Here is a 19,272-nt window from a genome sequence, read left to right as displayed (position 1 = left end):
TCACATAGCCCAGTATACTGAATCTATAACATCACGAGGCTTAAAAAGCTCCTTTTTAATTTTTAATCTGGCAAAACACTCATTAGTTTGACAAGCAATATTTTGGGCTTTGTGGCTTATTCCCAGTAACAGCGAACTCTTATGGCTGAGTGCCTATCTATTTCGAAGAGAATCTGGGCCACCTGATTCCACATACGTGAAGTACTTCTTCGGTACATAGAAGCATAGAATTGTAGAGCTGGGACCAACACAATTCAATGAAGGCATCTTTTGCCCAACACGGGACTCGAAGATTAAGAGTCCCATGCTCAACTGAAGTGAATTTAAAAAACAACAACATACATTTTAACAAGAAGCCCAAAATTGGTAGCTGAGGCTATAGAGAGAGGCAAAATAAAAAGGGTCTAAAGAAACCAGAAGTCAGACAGACTGTGCAAGTCTATAAGGTAAGTCTATGGTTGAAAACAATGGAGGCACAGAATGTTAGAATGTCAGTTGGAGGCAAAAGAAAAGGAAATAATCAATACTCATGTTTTTTTGTTGATATGCATCCCTATCTAGTCAGGTAGGTTGGGGATATTATTGCTGCTGTTGTTTTGAATTCCAGTTCTTTTCCACTTTATTTGTACAACTTTTTATGATAAATCCTTATTTAGGGTAGAAGCCTGTTCCCCTTCTTCCACTCAAAAATCACCTCAACAACTTTGCACCCCCCAAAAAATGGGGCTTTCCTCCCCCCAAAACAAGGATCTCTCCTCCCTTCTAAAAAAAGCTCAACAATTTTGACATGAACCCCCCAAAAGGCGGTAGATCACTGGCATCTTTTAATTCTGTGAGTAGATCACAGTCTCTTGGGAGTTGGCCACCCCTGAACTAGTGGTTGCATTGGGAGAAAATCTTTTCTGAAGCTACTATTGGCATTGGGGTCCCTCCTTAGCGCCTATGGGGAGATTCCCCCTTAAGCAAATGTGTTTACTTCTGAGTAAATATACTCACGATTGTGCTGCATGTTTCCTTAAGAAACCATTTGTTCCCCTTATTTCCTGACACATCATTATGGGCATGGCATTTTAACTATATCAGAAAGGGTGGGTAAAAGCCTTTCCACTAACGTATCCACCATAATCCTAAAAGTATCTCATTGCCAACACCCGCTGGGTTTCTGATGTGCCCTGGGTCAATAGGAGCCTGGGAAACAGCCAACTAGGAATTTTCTGACGTCTGGCAAGCAGCCTATGCCTGGTTAATAGATTACACCCCCCTCCACCCAAAAAAACCCCCTTTCCCATACCTTTCGGTTTACAAGGATTCAGAGTAGTGTAAATGGCGTAGGCACTAAGATTAAGCAAAGAGAGCAAAATCCACTTCTAACTAGAAACTAACTCCACTTTTGTGTAGCTCAGTAGACATCTGGTACTAACGCTAGCAGAGCTACCGTTTCAACATTCTAGTTACACATTTCCAAACTCCCTAGTTAGTCCATATTCAACAGAAAGCCTTGAGGAATGAGGCTTTCAGAAGCTCAATAAAGGGCACTCGCTTCCTCACAGACACACACAACCGCGTATCGAGGGCTATTCCAGGCTGTTGCTATTTTGGGTTGGGATTCAGTTACACACCAGCAGATTTGGGCAGCACAATTCAAGTTGATTTGGTGCTCTTGCACAACTTCCCCCAAAGTGTCTTGTCTTTTTGCAGTAAGGGAAGGGACAGGGATATGCACCAGAAAGTGTGGAGAAACACTTGCTTTGATGCATTGGGAAGCATGTGAGTTAAATAGTAAATATCTGGGCAAACAAATTAGGATGAATGCTGAATAAATAGAGAATCCCTAGTCTGTGAAAGTGCTAATTAAAAGGCACTTGAAAGTGGTCTTGGATACCTCTTTTTATATATATATATTTTAAACTGTCTGGTAGCCTGGACGCTGTAACCTTATTGATTTCTAGCCAATGTCATTCTTAAATGTGAAAAGGATCTGGGGGTCTTAGTGAACCACAAGCTTAACATGAGTCAACAGTGTGATGCAGTAGCAAAAAAGCCAATGCTGTTCTAGGCCATAGAGGAAAGGGTAACAATTCTCCCCCTATGCCCACTCTGATCCTTTTTTCTTTTCAGGGGCTCCTCCCATCTGATGCAGTGCACGCCCCCCCCACACACTAAAAGCAAAGATGTATTGAACATCATGCATAGTTTTGCCCCAAGGCTTGTTGTTTTCCATATATTCTACTCATGAATATTTGTGGTTGGGATTGCAGCCTAACCAGTCCTCAGCCACTATTTAAGCCCAGACAACAGAGATGAACAACTTCTATGCCTTCCTTGTCACTTACAACTATCAAGTCTTTGTAACTTTCACTATATGCAACCAACGTTAAAATGTAAATTGCATTTGTATCAGTAACCGTAGTGGGTTTCTTCCCCTTAATGTTGGAATCGTTTAATGTGGTCTCATTTAATCGGATGCAAACAAGTAGCCTTGTTTGCGAATGAACCAGCTTGCTCTTCTCATAAATGCATGCTAGGTTCCCAAAAAGTGTTACTTTTCATCTTAAACATCAATATCTGGTTCACAGCAGTTCATTAAGATTCCCGCATAGACGACCTCACTTTTAGTATGTGACCTTTAGTATGTGACCTCCGAAACGTTTTTCAGAGTTCATGTGTCTGTCACTTGTTAGGGGCCAGTGCAGCTGGCTAGCTCCAATTTAAAATGGGATCTACAATGTCATCTTCTTGGGGCTAACACTAGAATTAGTCCTCTTGAAGGAGGGAAAGAGATAAATACATTTTCTGCTGTGCAATATCCATTATTTTCAGTGGGATTTGCACAAGAAACATTTGGTGGTGTATTGTGTTCATTCATATCTGCAGACATGAAGTAGGCAGTTCCCTTTCTATTTTTCTAACAATTTCTCCCCACACACCTTTTGTTTGTTTGTATCTAAACTGCAATTCCAGCAGGAGTTCAATATGCAGAATTTTCATGTGAGATCACTGCAGCAGACATCTCGGAGGAAAACGTTATATCCATTTAATAACTGCCAAATACATAAAATACTTTAAAAATGGGATCTGACCCAACTAAATTTGTATGTAACGTGCATTAACTCAAGTCTGGGCAATTCTTATTGTATGGCATGACCATGTTTCTCAACTTCATTAATATGCATCGTGTGAGTTGACACAATCAATGAGATCTGGCTTCATGTTGATGCCAGCCCAAGCATCTTTATATTAAAATTTAGGTTTTAAACAAAATTGCTCCCAAGTGGTGACTTGTTCTACCCAGCTTTGATCTGCAGGCACTTTCTGTGGTTGAATTAGAAAGTCCTGAAAAGAAGGGCAAGAAGCTTGCAGTGGAATCTAAAATAGTAGTTATGTTTTCAACAGGCAGAATATAATCCTTTTACCTTAAATGTATTGAAAAAATATGCAGCAAACATATTGTGGTCTATTTGATTGTGTTTAGATGATCAAAATGTATTAATACTTTCCCACTGTGGAAACTTAATATAGTTCTGAATTCTAATAAAGCATATTAATGTTTTTTAAGTGTCTGTAATACAAATCTTTCTGGAACTTAAAAACCCCCCTTTTTTAAGCAAAGATTTCTGCATAAGCACTTTCAAAGCAGTATATTTTCATGGAATCTTAGGATTGTATATTAAAATTACGAAGGAAGTCTGTATGTAAAAAGCAGGCCGCAATGGCAGAGCTTCCTATGACAATTAATACAGCATGGGCAAACTATCCAGTTTCAGAGTGTGTGTACTGCAAAAGAATTGCACTGGAAAAACCAGGGGAACGTTTAGAAATTACAGTGAGGTAATGGACCCAAGCTCCCTGTTTGGGGATCTTGGTAGAGTAATATAATTTTCTTCTTCACTGCCTTGCATTAGTCTACTGGGTAAGGTGGTTTTCATTAATTAGATGCCGATGTTTGCCAAAAGAAAATCCCAGAGAAAATGCTCATTAAGACAGGATGTTAAGCAGATTATGTATATTATGTGGCAAAATTGCAACATCTGGTTTATGGATTATATTTCATGCAGATTGATATTTTAGGGGTCTTGTGCCATAGCTTATTTTTTTTATTAAAAGAATACGTAGTATTTAGTACTGCACATATGGGAATCTCCTTTTGTAACTTGCACAGCTCCAAGTGCCATTAATACCAGTTAATCTGGTTTGAGTATTTCCTTCTCTTCCCATGCCACTATTCTCCACTATATCCTACGGAATATTCTTCTTCTTTGGTGTTCACTCCTAGCCGAGTAAGATTGTCTTCCATAAACATGGTTTTAAAAGTGAGTCTGTAAGTGACTGTGGAGGCCAATTCTGATCCACACATCCTTCCACAGTGGGGACATGGGGTTCCAGGCAGGAGTTGATCACGGTGAGGGTTTGCCAAGTGTGCCTTCCTCTTAGCATGTTTCTCCCTTTCATCCTGAATTCGAAGTATGGCCACAGCCATACTTCACTCATTTTATCCCTCCCTTCATTTCCTTCCATTTCCTTTATATTTTCCTCTGTTATGGGCTCCTTGGGGCAGTGCCATACCTATGTATGGTTCAATATAAATACTGGTTGGATTCAGTGGTTCCGCTTGTACTCACAGACTGTTCTTTGATCCAGCAGAACAGGAAGGGAGGCTGCTTTCACCGATTCGCCCTTGCAACCCCTAGCATGCTGTTCCAATTTATCTCCCAACCCTTACTTGAGCAGATTTGGGGGGCTAGAGGAGAGATGGGGGCTGCATGCGGGAAGGATGTGTATCCAAAAATAACTCTCGTCCCCCTTTCCGTTGGATCAAAGAGCCTTCTGCCACCAGAGGAGCACCATTGGGTACAACTCAGTAATAAGCAAAGCGTGCTTGTTGATTGAAAGCTTCATATTGTCAAAGCATACAGTTTGCATACAGTTCTCAAACTTAATCTGTTCTGGGAGTCCGTTCAACTCCCAAAACCATTTGAAAACCAAGGCGCAGGTTCCGATTGGCTGCAGGAACTTCCTGCACTCAAGCGGAAGCCGCGTTGGACATTCGGCTTCCGAAAAACGTTCGCAAACTGGAACACTCACTTCCAGGTTTGCAGCGTTCGGGAGCCAATTTGTTCGGGAGCCAAGCCATTCAGGAACCAAGGTACCACTGTATATCACTCAATGTTGCAGTCATTAGCTCATAAGTTTCCAAGTTTACATTTGTTATTCTTTTTAACTGGGTGAGGGAGAAAGTACATGTTTAGTTTGTTAATTCTTTGTTGTTTTGGTTGTCTGGCTAATTGGTAATTGCAAAATTTCTAATTCGTAGATGCACTGAGATGATATGCCATCTGTCTCCTTAACTTCTTGTGCAAACATAATTATGACTCATGGAAACCCTCTCCTGGGGACTGAGAGACCCTCTAGAAAAGCATGGGGTACGTCGCGCTGGGGCACTGCATTTGGAGGGAAGAATAACCAAAACTTGGGTGGTGGCAGCTGGCAAGAGTTTTGCTTGTTCAAGCTAAATCTGCCATATTTGAGGTAATCCTCCATCCCACGCCAGCTCCTTGTGCCATACCCTAGACCTTCTGTGAGGGTCTCCTCTGCCCCAAAGAAGGCTTTTTTGTTCATAGGGACCGCAGCATGGAAGAAGGGGTGGGAAAGCCCCCATACTCAGACTTACCTGGTGGAACAAGAGTCCACTTGGACAGCTTTGAATGCAGCTAAAGGAATTTGCATTCTCCCTGTTACTGGGTGGTCAATTCACTGCAGTAGAACAACATTGTGCTTTGGATAGCTCTTTGAAAACAAGGTTTTAGAAACTGTGTATTGAACTAAAGTTTTAGATTGTGCTTAGTTGTTTGCATTTATTAACATTTCAGCTGCATGTGTGGTAGTAATTGCATTCAGATGTGTACACTGCAATAATCGTTTGCCTATTTTCTGCATCAAACATGGTCATTGCTGGCAGATCTCTAACCTTCAGAAACCTCTCTGGAAATGATCCTTTCCATCCATTCCAGTGGATATTCCATTTCTAAAAAACCCGCCATTAAAAATATTATAACCTGAATTGGCCTTTCATTTTAAGATCTAAACTCAAACGAATTCACTAAGAACGTGGGCAACTCAATGAAGTCTCAATATATATGTTACAGTGAGTGTCCAAAATATGATGAATTTTGACTTGTGAACATTGATAGCTCCAGTTAAACATTGGAAGGCTGCAGTCCTATACCCACTTACCTGGAGTAAGCCCGTGTTTTGTAGTACAGTGTTGGACAACAGCCTTGGAGCCCAGGATTCAAATTCCCACATAGCCATGAAGTAAATTGGGAGGCCTCAGACCAGTCACTATCTCTCAAGCATAGCCTACATCATAGGGTTCTTGTGAGGAGAAAATGAGAACTATTTTTCCTACCTTGAGCTCCTTGGAGGAAAGGTTTGATGTAAATGAAATAAGCCCCATTTAACTTGATGGGCCTTACTTCTAAATAGACATCCATAGGCTTGTCCTAGAAGTGTCTAAAACGGGTGGCTAACCTGTGGCCCACCAGATGTAGTGGGACTCCAGCTGCTATTAGTCCAAGCCAGCATGACCAATGGTTAAGGAAGCTGAGATCTGTAACCCAGCAACACCTTTAGGACTGCAGGTTAGGCACCCCTGGTGTAAAATTCATTACACCCCTGATGTAAAACATCATTGTTGGATGTTAAAGTAACCTAAATGTGAATATAGCATCCATTGGCATAGGCTAAGAAGTGGAATACGAGTGTTCCTTATATATTTCAGACCTTCTCTCCATTAATTTGCATTTACATATTGAATGTTGGTCGTAATTTTAGTTGGCATTTTCTTAAAGAGGGGAAGAGAAAGAGGGTTTGCTGCATTTATCTCCATCTACTGAAATACATATGTTTATTTTTCCTTTGTTAACTTTTGTGTATATGTTTACTTTTTTGTCCAAAGCTTAGTGCATGTTCATTTACAGCTAACTTTAAATACTAATCAATGCAGGGGTTTTTAAAAAATAAATAAATACTCCTAAAATATGTTGGTGTTGATACAAGTGGTCAATAAACAGTTAATTGCAAAGTGTCGTTAGCAAGCACCTCCTCAGTTATTACAGACACAAATAAAAGGCAATACTTGGAGAAGGGTTGATTATTTATTGTAGGCCCTATAGCATGCTTTCCAAATATAGCCAACTGGAAGTTGTTGTTCAATATGTGTGTTAAACATATGTGTTCAACATATGTTGTTCAATATGTGTGTTAAACATAAAAAACCAAAATTCAAAACCAACAAAGCAGCATTAGATAAACATACAAACTATCACAGGCATCCTAACATTGTCAAGTTCCAATATACCCATCCCTCCTGCTTCCCATATATCAGAATAAATATCTAGTATTTCGACAGTTGTCCATTAACAATCTAGTGTTGAATGTAGTGTGCCAGTGTGTTTTGTTCAGTAGTGTGTTCTGTAGTGTGCCAGTGTGTTTTGTTCAGTCCAACACAAGCCATCAAGAAGAGGTGGCAAGAATACACAGAGGAATTATACCAGAAAGATATGGATGTCTCGTACACCCCAGGTAGTGTGGTTGCTGACCTTGAGCCAGACATCCTGGAGAGTGAAGTCAAATGGGCCTTAGAAAGCACTGCAAATAACAAGGCCAGTGGAAGTGATGGTATTCCAGCTGAACTATTTAAAATTTTAAAAGATGATGCTGTTAAGGTGCTACACTCAATATGCCAGCAAGTTTGGAAAACTCAGCAGTGGCCAGAGGATTGGAGAAGATCAGTCTACATCCCAACCCCAAAGAAGGGCAGTGCCAAAGTATGCTCCAACTACCGCACAATTGCACTCATTTCACACACTATCAAGGTTATGCTTAAAATTCTACAAGGAAGGCTCAAGCAGTATGTGGACCGAGAACTCCCAGAAGTGCAAGCTGGATTTAGAAGAGGCAGAGGAACCAGAGACCAAATTGCAAACATGCGCTGGATTATGGAGAAATCTAGAGAGTTCCAGAAAGACATCTACTTCTGCTTCATTGACTATGCAAAAGCCTTTGACTGTGTCGACCACAGGAAACTATGGCAAGTTCTTAAAGAAATGGGAGTGCCTGATCACCTCATCTCCTGAGAAATCTCTATGTGGGACAAGAAGCTACAGTTAGAACTGGATATGGAACAACGGATTGGTTCAAAATTGGGAAAGGAGTACGACAAGGCTGTATATTGTCTCCCTGGTTATTTAACTTATATGCAGAATTCATCATGCGAAAGGCTAAACAACAACAAAACAACAACAACACAAGCCAAATGGAGTTAGGGAGACGAGGAAGTTGCTTGTGACAAAGTCTGTTTTTCTTCCTTTCTTTTAACATCCAATACCCATTTATTCTGGCTCCATTTTCTGTGACCTTGCAGTAAATTTGAGGACGTTTTTCTACACGCAAAAGCATTTCACTTTGTTCTTAGCAATGACATTTAAAAATAGAGATGGTCAATATGCATTACGGCTGAGATGGAGCTATCTGTTTAATATTGATTTCTGTTCCAAGTGCCCTCCAAGCACGTTTATTTGGGTGAAAATGATCTATGAAATATGTAACCAGATTAAACAGCCTCTCTTTTAAGGGGGGGGGGGAATACATCTGTAATCACTAAGGACACTGTTGACATGGAAATGAGTGCTTTCCCTTGACTGAACAAGGCTCTATGAGGGAGCAAGAAAATGACATTGTTTCTTTGAAGATAGCTTTTCATTTATAATTCTGGGGTGAACAGGAAGTTGTTAAGATGTTGCTAGAATTCTTATAGTCTTGCAAGCTGTTAATGTTGAAAATGTATGCATAGATATATAGGGTTGTATCCAGTGCTGCAGTTCTGTTCAAGCAAGAGACTTTCCCATCCTCTTCTGCTGTGGGATACACCCTCAAAATCTGCGATTCTTATGGTCTTGCAAAGTGCTAATGAGATACGATGTATAGGGTTTGCTCCAGAGGCACCAGGTTTGGGGAAGTCTGGTACACTGAATCTTCCTCTGTCATTCTGAACCAATCAATGCTCTCCTTCCCACCTAAGCAAAAACTGGTTGGGGTTTTTTAATTAAATTCCCCTCCCCACTTTTCCAGTTTACAGCACAGCAGAGTGGATTTTTGTCATGGCAAAAGAGGCCCTAAATCCATGCTTTTTTCCTTAGTTAGCTGTATGTAGGAATAGGCATTCCAGGTCCTGTAAAAAGCAGGCTTGGAGTCACCACCTGTCAGCTTATAGGATGTTACTTCATGTCTGCCGATCAGCACAGGGCCGGCCCACCCATGAGGCGCAAGGTGAGGTGACTGCCTCAGGCGGCAAGATCCACAGGGGCAGCAGATCTGGCTTCTAAGCAATCACCAAAGATGGTGATGATGATGATGCCTCAGTGGTAGCAACAGCACGCTCCTTGGAGGCGGGATCTGTCATCTCCTCAGCAGCAGCCCCCTCCCCATGCTGCATCTACAGCAGCCTCTTGGCGAATAGGAGGCACTGCTGGTCTCTTCGCGCCCTTGTTCACAATGAAGTTCTTACTTTCCTCCTTTTTCCTGATGTAGATCTTCACTCACCCCTTCTTTCCTGGTGGCCATTTTGTGGTTCATGTCAGGTGCATCTTGGGCCGGCCCTGGGTCAATAGCACTTCAAAACACGGGCAGGGCTCTGGGCAAGGCCTATGTGGTACTTTGAAGTCCCAGTGATCATCACTGTGTTGGGTGATAGGCAGGTGGTCAGCTTGTCCACCCAGAGGTGCACCTAGGGGAGTATGACCAATGTGGTTGCACTGGGAGTTTTTGGGGCACCACAAATATGACATCCAAATTGAGAGGGTGGGTTGAATATATTTCTATGCACCCCTGGCTTGAAACATTATGAACTTCAAAAAGTTTCTAATCTATAGAATATTTGCTTTGCTTTCCGTTATTTTTAATGTTTACGTATAAGGTTTTTAACGCTCATTGGAGGAAGCCTCAGCGATATTGGAAAGTCAGCCATGCAGCAAAATGTGGATGTGATAATTAAAAATGAAGGGCTGGAAGGAACTGCAAAAAAATTGAATACAACGGGGCAAACACTGCAAATAATAATTGATGGGCTAACTCAACCTGAAGGCTTTGACATCCGACAAGGTAAGAGATTTGAAGGCATCTGCAGTTTCCCATTTTGTCTGCTTGTGTTCTTATTTATAAAGCCAGTGTCGTGTTTAGATAGATAGATGGATGGATGGATGGAGCAGACAACTCCCCTTAAGTTGTCCGGGGCAAGAAAGCATTGTGTTACTCTGTGGGTTGGGTAGCATGTGTTAGTTTTGTAATTAAGAAATTTGAATCCTGCCTCTAAATCATGGTCCTTGAAGGCCCTAGGAGGACAGACCTATAGGTCTTCATGCATCAGAGTGCTTTAGTATGCTTCCACACAGGATGAGTTTATCGATCCCTAACCTGCTTGGGCCAGCTCTAGTGGTCCAACCTTCTTTGAAGATGGATTGTAAATCTTCTCCCTTTTCCCTGCTTGAATAATGCAGAAAACGTGAGACTGAGAAGCAAATGATTTGTGCTGTGCTCAAATGTAACGTTCTGTTTTTGTGGGCAGGCTGGGCTGCATGTTTCCTGAAGGTTAGGAGCTTAGATCTTTCCTACAATGGAAAGCTATCTGTTTAGGAAATAAAGAGTGAAGCATGCACTCTGAAGAACAGGGAAACAGTGGGTTGGATCCATGAAAAGACCACTCCCCCCCCCCCCGAATGCTCTGGGGACCTTCTGGTGCAGCCTGGGAGGTAGTATTGAGAGCTGAAGGGGAAAGGAGGAATCAGTGAAAATTGTATTCCTCCTGCCTCTGGTAGGGTGTCCCATGAGTTAAACTCTGCTCACGGGAAGTCTGGATCCAACCCAATGAAACTGGTAAAACTTTTTAAAATAAAAAAACCCACGTACCCAAATTCTGTCTGTCATTCCCCCCGCCGTGCACCTCAGAAAAATAGCAAGCCCACCAAACTCCCTTATAATGGGACTCCTGTTGCCACGGTATATATTTAGGCACCAATAACACAGTTCAGAAGCAATTGTGCATAATTATGTAAAAGCCATATATTTTTAAAACACTCAATTATCTGCTTAGCCGAACATAAGAAAGTAAAAACGTTTTGGGTTGCCAGCATCAGTGAAGAGAACTAATAAAACTAATGGGGAATAAAGCATATGGTCTTGCAGCCTATGTTTTAATTAGGCAATGGACTGAGCAAAACTACAACCTTTTTCATGTGCAAATGTTTAACAGCTGATCATATATTTGGAGCAAATCAGGGGTAGGGGATGCAGTGGCTCTCGGACGTGCCAGGAATAGCTTTTTGTTGTTTTTTAAGAGCAGTTTGTAAAATATATATAAGTGGCTCTTGAGTTGCTGCCTAAGCCCATCTCCGCTACAACCATTAAACACTATTTACTTAGGGTTTAGGGGTTTTGTTATTTTTATTTTGGGGGGAGAAAAACACTGGAAAGTGCCTGCACTGCATAGTGTAATATTGCAAGAAGCTTAACTGTTTGGGAGTTGAGTAATTAAGTTCATTCCTTCGCTGGAAACTTTGATGTCATGCAGTCTACGGCTACCCTTGACTATATAGGGTCTCTTTGCCCGCCTTTCTTCCACAAAGCTTTCCAAAAATATTAGAAACATTCCCACTGATTTCAGGTGACGCCACCACCTTGTATTTAAAAATAAATACATGTTTTGTGCATCACTTTTGATTCCAAGACTTAGGATTTGAGTTGTTTTTTTTTCTGCTGGGAAATTTGAACATGTCCCTGCTAAACCCACAGTGACAGTGTGTTGGGAGATGCATAAAATTGCGGTCTAAAAATAACAAGCACTTGGTGAAAGTGAACAAAGGGAGTCTCAAGCGAAGTTCTGCATTTCCTCAAAGTAGCATACAGTTGGAACCGTGAAATCGCACAATGTACAATTCTTGGGATTGTACTGTTTCGGAAAAGAAAGAGAAATACCCTTCTTGCAGAAGGGAGAGGGCTTGGTTGGAATCCCATCGTGGATGAGTTAGGCCCCCATATCAAGGGAGGTTTTGAAATAGGACACCCTAATCCTGCAGTCTGAAATTGTACCCTTGTACCATGTGACTTGGGACGCGGGTGGGGCTGTGCGTTAAACTACAGAGCCTAGGACTTGCTGATCACAAGGTTGGCGGTTTGAATCCCCGCAACAGGGTGAGCTCCTGTTGCTCGGTCCCTGCTCCTGCCAACCTAGCAGTTCGAAAGCATGTCAAAAGTGCAAGTAGATAAATAGGTACCGCCCCAGCGGGAAGGTAAATGGCATTTCCGTGTGCTGCTCTGGTTCGCCAGAAGCAGCTTAGACATACTGGCCACATGACCTGGAAGCTGTACTCCAGCTCCCTCGGCCAATAAAGCGAGATGAGTGCCGCAACCCCAGAGTTGGCCACAACTGGACCTAATGGTCAGGGGTCCCTTTACCTTTACCTTTACCATGTGACTTATCTGAATGTGCAGATTAATGTGTGCCTAAGTCTCCAAATGTGATTCTGAAATACCATTTGCACTGAAGAGCAACACCTTAAAAACACAGTTTTATTGTGCTGTACAGGTGGGTCCTGCGACAGAACGTTGCACGGTTTAGCATCCCAGTCACCTGTGCCCAGTTCCAGAATACTCCATTCCATCCATTTCCCTCCCCGACTTTCAAGATTTACTCCAATAGTGAGTCAGCAGTCCAAGCCCTCTGAGCATTCTCTGCCCTCATTTCGGGGGGGGGGGGCATCTTAGGGGGAGTTATAGTCCAACACTGAGAGGACCCTAGGTTGGGAGAAGGCAACCTTACTGCTTTAGAACTAGAAAGCACTTTATTATGGATTCTGCCATGCTTATTTATGGCCTTCATCAGTGAATTATTCTGGGAAGCTGTTTGCTGCCCCCTCTGTTAAGTTGCAACATATAACACAGTTGTAGCTTTTAATTAGTTATGTGTTAACTACCACAATAGTGTGTTGGGTCGGCAATCGAGTAAAGCTTTTTTTTTTTAATGAGGCTGGATAGCGTCTTGAGGACCAAGAAAGTCTGGGTTATTTTTTACATGGCTGACTTTAAAATGTCTGGGCTTCCAAAAAAAACCCATTATCATTATTCTTTTTTTACACAATACATAAAACAGTAATATTCATCAGGTATTCATTCATTATACAGAAATTACTCTTGTGTCAGAGGGTAATATTCTGTTTCTTTTGGAATCATATGGAGCTGTTTCATCTCTGATTGTGTCACCTCTAGCGCTGCTTTCCCAGTATTTTTACATTGGGTGTTGCCATCCTAGCACATTCTAAACCTATGCCAAGACTTGAATGAGCCCTTTTGGATATCTGTTGTGCATTCCCATTGTCTTTTATAATAATGTTTCTTAAACCGAAGGACTTGATGCTACAATTCCCCATTCACTAAAGCAACAGGATTTGCTGTTTTGTCCAGGGCTTTAATATGTGTGCTGCGGCTAATGTAATCCCCATGTATATATACCAAAAAGTTAATAGGTGTTGAATGAAGCTTACTCCCTAGGAGGTTTGTTGAGGACTGCAACCCTAAGGAAACTTCTGTTTTGGAGATGTACAGACTGCACAGCCATGGCGGCAGCCAACCAGCTCCGAATTTTGGGGGGTATGAATAAGGTGTGTGTTCCATTGGTTTATAATGTCACCAGAGTGCTTTAGGTGAACTGCCTGTTTATGTAGACCACAAGCACTGAAATATAATTAAAATTATAATTATGATTATACAGCTGTATTATGAGCCATCTATAAGCAGGAGTGTGTGTATATACACACACACACTTGAACAAACAAGAGCTATATGCCTGGACGACCAAACTGCACCCCTGTTTTTTCCAAGTTCCAGATAGTTTTTTGATGCTAGCTTTAACATATAACGTGAACCACTTTGAGCACCAAATACAACTTTTAGCAAAACAATAGTCTGCTGTAGTTTTGTCTCAAACCGCACCGCTCACACTGCCCTAAACTCACCCCTGAAACCACCCTAGGGTGCCTAGTATTCACAACAGAAGGAAATCTTCTTTTGGTATGGTGGCTTGCCTCCCATTGCAAGTAAGACATGAGAGGTGGTGACTCCAGTCTGGAGCATGGTGGGGCAAAAGGTTACAAAAATAATTAATTCCATTTCATGGTACTGGCCAGCTCACCCTGTCCTGCTGACTATTAACTTAAAAACAAAACACCCCACCAAGTTCAAGTACAAATTGCCTAAGAAACATTGCCCTTAACAGAGATGCTGAGTACCGTATTTTTCGCTCTATAACACGCACCCAACCATAACACGCACGTAGTTTTTAGAGGAGGAAAATCCGTAGGCATGCCACCTGTAGGCATTCCCTACATAACACGCACAGACATTTCCCCTTACTTTTTAGGAGGAAAAAAGTGAGTGTTATGGTGCAAAAAATACGGTTTTTCTAATTCTGTCAGAAGCTGCTCAGAGTGGCTGGGGTAGCCTAGTCAGGTGGGTGGCATATGAATAATAAAATTATTGTGATTATCACCACCACCATCATCATCAAGCACATGGCCATCTGCAGATTGCCCATCATGCACCTTACCTGAATAACTTTTTAAAAAATGTTTCCTCTTTACGTCACAGATTTTGATAAACCTGATTTCAAGAGAAGCATCGTTTGTCTTGAAGACTTAAAAGTTGGAACTGTCCTGACAGGAAGAGTTGTGAATGCTACTCTCTTTGGAGTCTTTGTTGACATCGGCGTTGGCAGAGCAGGATTGATTCCCATTCGGAACATAACCGAAGACAAGCTTTCCAAAGAAAAGAAAAGGAGGAGTCTTGGCCTGGGCCCGGGAGAAAAAGTTGAAGTCAGAGTACGTGAAATTGACATTCCACGATCCAGAATAACACTGGACCTTATACGTGTATTGTGAGCAGTTTGTTGGCACTTTTCAAGGGCTACCATCTTATCATGACGAGCAGAGCGCAGCTGAAAAACGAGGACCAATTCAGGCTGTCGGCAGCCTAGACTGCGTTGGGGAGTCTAGAAGCTCAGAATCTGGCCAGAAATTTGCACAGAGACTCCCGACTGTATGAAACAATGCTATGATTTGTGGCAGGGTTGAGCAACCTGTGGCCCTCCAGATGTGGTTAGACTCCATCTCAGCCGGCACGGGCAGCGGCCAGAGATGATGGGAATTGTAGTTCGACATCTGGAGGGCCATCCCTGATTCATTATGTGGGAGGCTATATATGTGGCTACTGCAGTTTGTACGAGCCAGTAAAAAATTGTGAAAAATCCAAATGGGGGGGGGGGGGAGAACCTCCTATGGGGGGCAGTGGTTCCTCCCAGCCCTGGCCAAGATGCAAACTCACTGGGGGCCTTTGAATTCCAAGACATGATTCTATGGGGGCCCACTAAATGTCTGAAGTGAGTCTTAGTTTCTCCAGCAGAGGAAAAATTACTAAATCTAGCCATTTAAAACTGCCAGTTCATGTTTAGATGCAGAAATTCTTGATTTCTAATGGTTTCATCTACCTTTCCTGTACTTGCATGTCTTTCCTTGCAGAGGCGGACAGAAATACAATACTGGAACAATTGAACAGGCCGTAGATCAGGCTTCCTCAAACTCAGCCCTCCAGATATTTTTGGCCTACAACTCCCATGATCCCTAGCTAGCAGGACTAGTGGTCAGGGATGATGGGAATTGTAGTCTCAAAACATCTGGAGGGCTGAGTCTGAGCAAGCCTGCCTTAGATGTATGGAATGTATTGAGCTCCAGAAACTGGTTGGCAGGTCCCACTTTTCCACTTGGCAATGGTATTAGGAAGGCTTATTAAGTCTCCCTCCCCATCGCCCACACTTTTCTGCTCCTCAAGCCAACGTCACTTTTCTACTCGTAATCAAAAGGCGTGTCGGAAGCCATCCTAGCTCTCATCCACGGTATCATGTGACACGACAATGACATCGTGTGATTGGCAGGGGGTTATCCTGCCCACCTGTCAAATTTGGCCCACACGGCTGATCCTGATAGCTTCCATGGAGCCAAAAAGGTTCCACACCCCGATATAAACACATGAAGTAGTACAACCCTAGCAGAGGTTTATTCCTAGGTAGGTTGCCTTGGTGGCTTCAGAGTGAGCACTTGTTCTTGACTTGAACAAAAACCTATTAAACTTGGGATTCCTCTTGTAAGTAAGGCGAATCCTAAAATAAATGTACGTTCCAAGCAACGGCTTGCTTGGTTTGTTGCAGATTAAATTGCTATCTTCTGTTCAGCTTCAAAAAAGAATGTTTCCTGGATCTGTTTCTAAGATGTCAAGGGGTGGGTGGTTGCTAGTTTAGAATTTTTAAAAAGAATTTATGCGAAAGGAAGGTTGTCTAAATCCAGGATAATTGTAGGAACTGCAGTGCCAACCTATTGAAATGGGATTTGTAATCAACAAATGCAGATTTTTTTTTTTGTATATATTTTTAGCTGCAGGATATAATAATTATTTTTTAATTTACTTTGTTGACAAACAACATGGAAATGTTTTCATCAGGACGAGAAACTTTGTCCAATGATGTCTTTTGAAAATCTTTTTATTAAAAAAAAAATCAACTTTATTCTTTGCTTGAGTGTTTCCCTCCATCTGTTTCAGCAGTTTGTTTGTTTCATTTATATAGCACATTTTTCTCCCAAGGAGCTCAACCTGGCGTGTACTTGGTTCTTCTCCCCCCCCCCCATTTCATCCTCACAAGAGCCCTGTGAAGTAGGTAAGGCTGAGACATGGCGACTGACCAAGTCGCCAGTGAGCATCATAGCTGAATTTGAAACCTGGTCTCCCAGGTCCTAGTCCAAGACTCTAACCATTGCACCATCTCTAGATGGCCAGCTTTGCCAGATGGCTATGTTGAGAAGGCTGCCTCTTAGAGAAAGTCAGGGCAGGCCTGCAGGTGCTTTCACAAGGCACAGCCTACTTATCAGGCGAGACAGCCAAATAATCAATAAGCCTTTCATTCATGCAAGCTCCTCAAAAGGCAGTGCTTAACTCCTGTACATAACACATGCACACACCTCTGTGGCTTTAGCAAGGTGCAATAAATTGGCTTCTAAGTAGTAGGGAGACTTGTTTTAAGCACTTTGTCTTGTGGAAATAAATTTCTAAATGAACTGGGATGGCTGCCAAAATCTGTGCCGCAGGAAAAGCGGTATAAATTATGTCTCGCTCTCCACCCTACGTATATTTTTGGGATACGCTATTTAGATTAGGGTTGCAGTCATGATTAGCAGGATAGTGTGAAAAACATACTGCCAGTACTGAAGATTAATAAAAGAACTGGTTCTGCTAGTCCTTTGCCCTTTCACAGCTAATGGAAAACTGCACCTGAGAACACATGATTTGCTTCATAAGAAGACAGGTGAGTTCTGTGTAATTTATACCAGGCAATAAAACGTTTATATAAACACAACAAAGAAATGTGTGTTTGGAGCATTACCCAGATGATTAACTTCTCATCTCAGAATCCTTAATTTGATATGTTTATTCCATAATGGATGCAAAATTAACAACTGTTTCCGTCAGAGCTAGACTATGTCTTCGGTCTGTAGACTTAACCCTTCCTCTTCCCTCCACCATAGAAGATTAGTAAAAAGAAATTCAGGAAGAAGTTCTGATAAGTTTTTGGATTTTGATCGGTGTGATAAACTTGGAAGAAATAGTTGCCCTTTGATCTGTCAGTGGTATTTTAATATTTAGGCATTGGTTTTTTAGAGCTATAAGGGACGCGGGTGGCGCTGGGGGTTAAGCCACAGAGCCTAGGACTTGCCGATCAGATGGTTGGCGGTTCGAATCCCTGCGACGGGGTGAGCTCCCGTTGCTTGGTCCCTGCTCCTGCCAACCTAGCAGTTTGAAAGCACGTCGAAGTGCAAGTAGATAAATAGGTACCGCTCCGGCGGGAAGGTAAACGGCGTTTCCATGCGCTGCTCTGCTTTGCCAGAAGTGGCTTTGTCATGCTGGCCACATGACCCGGAAGCTGTACGCCAGCTCCCTCAGCCAATAAAGTGAGATGAGCGCCGCAACCCCGGAGTTGTCCGTGACTGGACCTAATGGTCAGGGGTCCCTTTACGTTTACCTTATTGGAGCTATTGGAAGAAAGGTGTTTGAAACAGCATTTAGCTTGATAAAGCCATCTTCCTGGGCTTTGCAGGAAACAAAATTGGCTTCTGCCATAAAATATTGTCTTTAACGCTTCAATCCTGTGCAAGTTGACTCCGAAGCACGTTTGGGGCTTACTCCCAAGCAAGTGTGCAGAATGTTGCAGCTCTTCGGTGGAACAGCTTGTCCTTTGCATGCAAAAAAAGTTTCCAGGTCGAGCTGGAAACATCTCCTATCTGATATCCTGGAAAATCACTGTCAGTCTGTGTAGAGCAAGGTTTCCCAAACTTGGGCCTCCAGCTGCTTTTGAACTACAATTCCCATCATCCCTGCTAGCTAGGGATGATGGGAATTGTAGTCCAACAACAGCTGGAGACCCAAGTTTGGGAAACCCTGGTGTAGAGGGACTATTGGAGCCAGATGGTCAGCTTCCTCTATTGCCAGCATACTGTGCTGCTGTTTCCTGGACACAGTGGAGGAAAACTAAAGTAAGATGCTGTCTTACACTGAGCCAGACTGGCTCAGTATTGTCTACACTGTGATTGGCAGCAACTCTCCAGGGTTTCAGACAGGAAGCACTCCCAGCCCTACCTGTGGATGCTGAAGATTGAACCTGGAACCTTCTGAATGCAAAGCTGGTGCTCTACCAAATTGTGTTGAGCTTTCCCTACAACCAAGAGGCATATAAACCTTGTGAAATACCACATTTTTTGCTCTATAAGACTCACTTTTTCCCTCCTAAAAAGTAAGGGGAAATGTGTGTGCGTCTTATGGAGCGAATGCAGGCTGGGCAGCTATCCCAGAAGCCAGAACAGTGAGAGGGATCGCTGCTTTTGCTGCGCAGTGATCCCTCTTGCTTTCTGGCTTCTGGGATTCAGAATATTTTTTTCTTGTTTTCCTCCTCCAAAAACTAGGTGCGTCTTATAGAGCGAAAGATCTGGTAAATAAAAATAAATAAATAAATAGCACCATGGCCGTTCCAGCCAGTTGCAGGGTGCTAATAATTCCTCCTCAATCCCCATACCATCTGATCAATTAGAATCCTGAACACGAAGCACAAATTGTGAAAATACTAGCCCT

At 42.4% G+C, this 19,272-nt stretch overlaps 1 protein-coding gene across 1 annotated transcript in view; it reads left to right on the top strand.

Annotated features, from left to right (window-relative positions):
- The window catches only part of SRBD1 (S1 RNA binding domain 1), a 184,053-nt gene extending 167,395 nt beyond the window's left edge, over window positions 1-16,658 (top strand). The window contains exons 20-21 of the mRNA XM_081854587.1: window positions 9,974-10,158; window positions 14,695-16,658. Of these exons, the coding sequence (XP_081710713.1) occupies window positions 9,974-10,158; window positions 14,695-14,984 (475 nt within the window). The 3' untranslated portion in view covers window positions 14,985-16,658. The remainder of the gene's footprint in view (window positions 1-9,973; window positions 10,159-14,694) is intronic.
- The last annotated feature ends 2,614 nt before the right edge of the window (window positions 16,659-19,272 follow it).

Source organism: Podarcis erhardii (genome assembly GCF_964252035.2).
Source record: "Podarcis erhardii genome assembly, chromosome: 3".
Classification (NCBI taxonomy): Eukaryota; Metazoa; Chordata; class Lepidosauria; order Squamata; family Lacertidae; genus Podarcis; species Podarcis erhardii.
The sequence above is the reverse complement of the archived record's forward strand: the minus strand, read 5'-3'. Positions and strand labels throughout refer to the sequence as shown.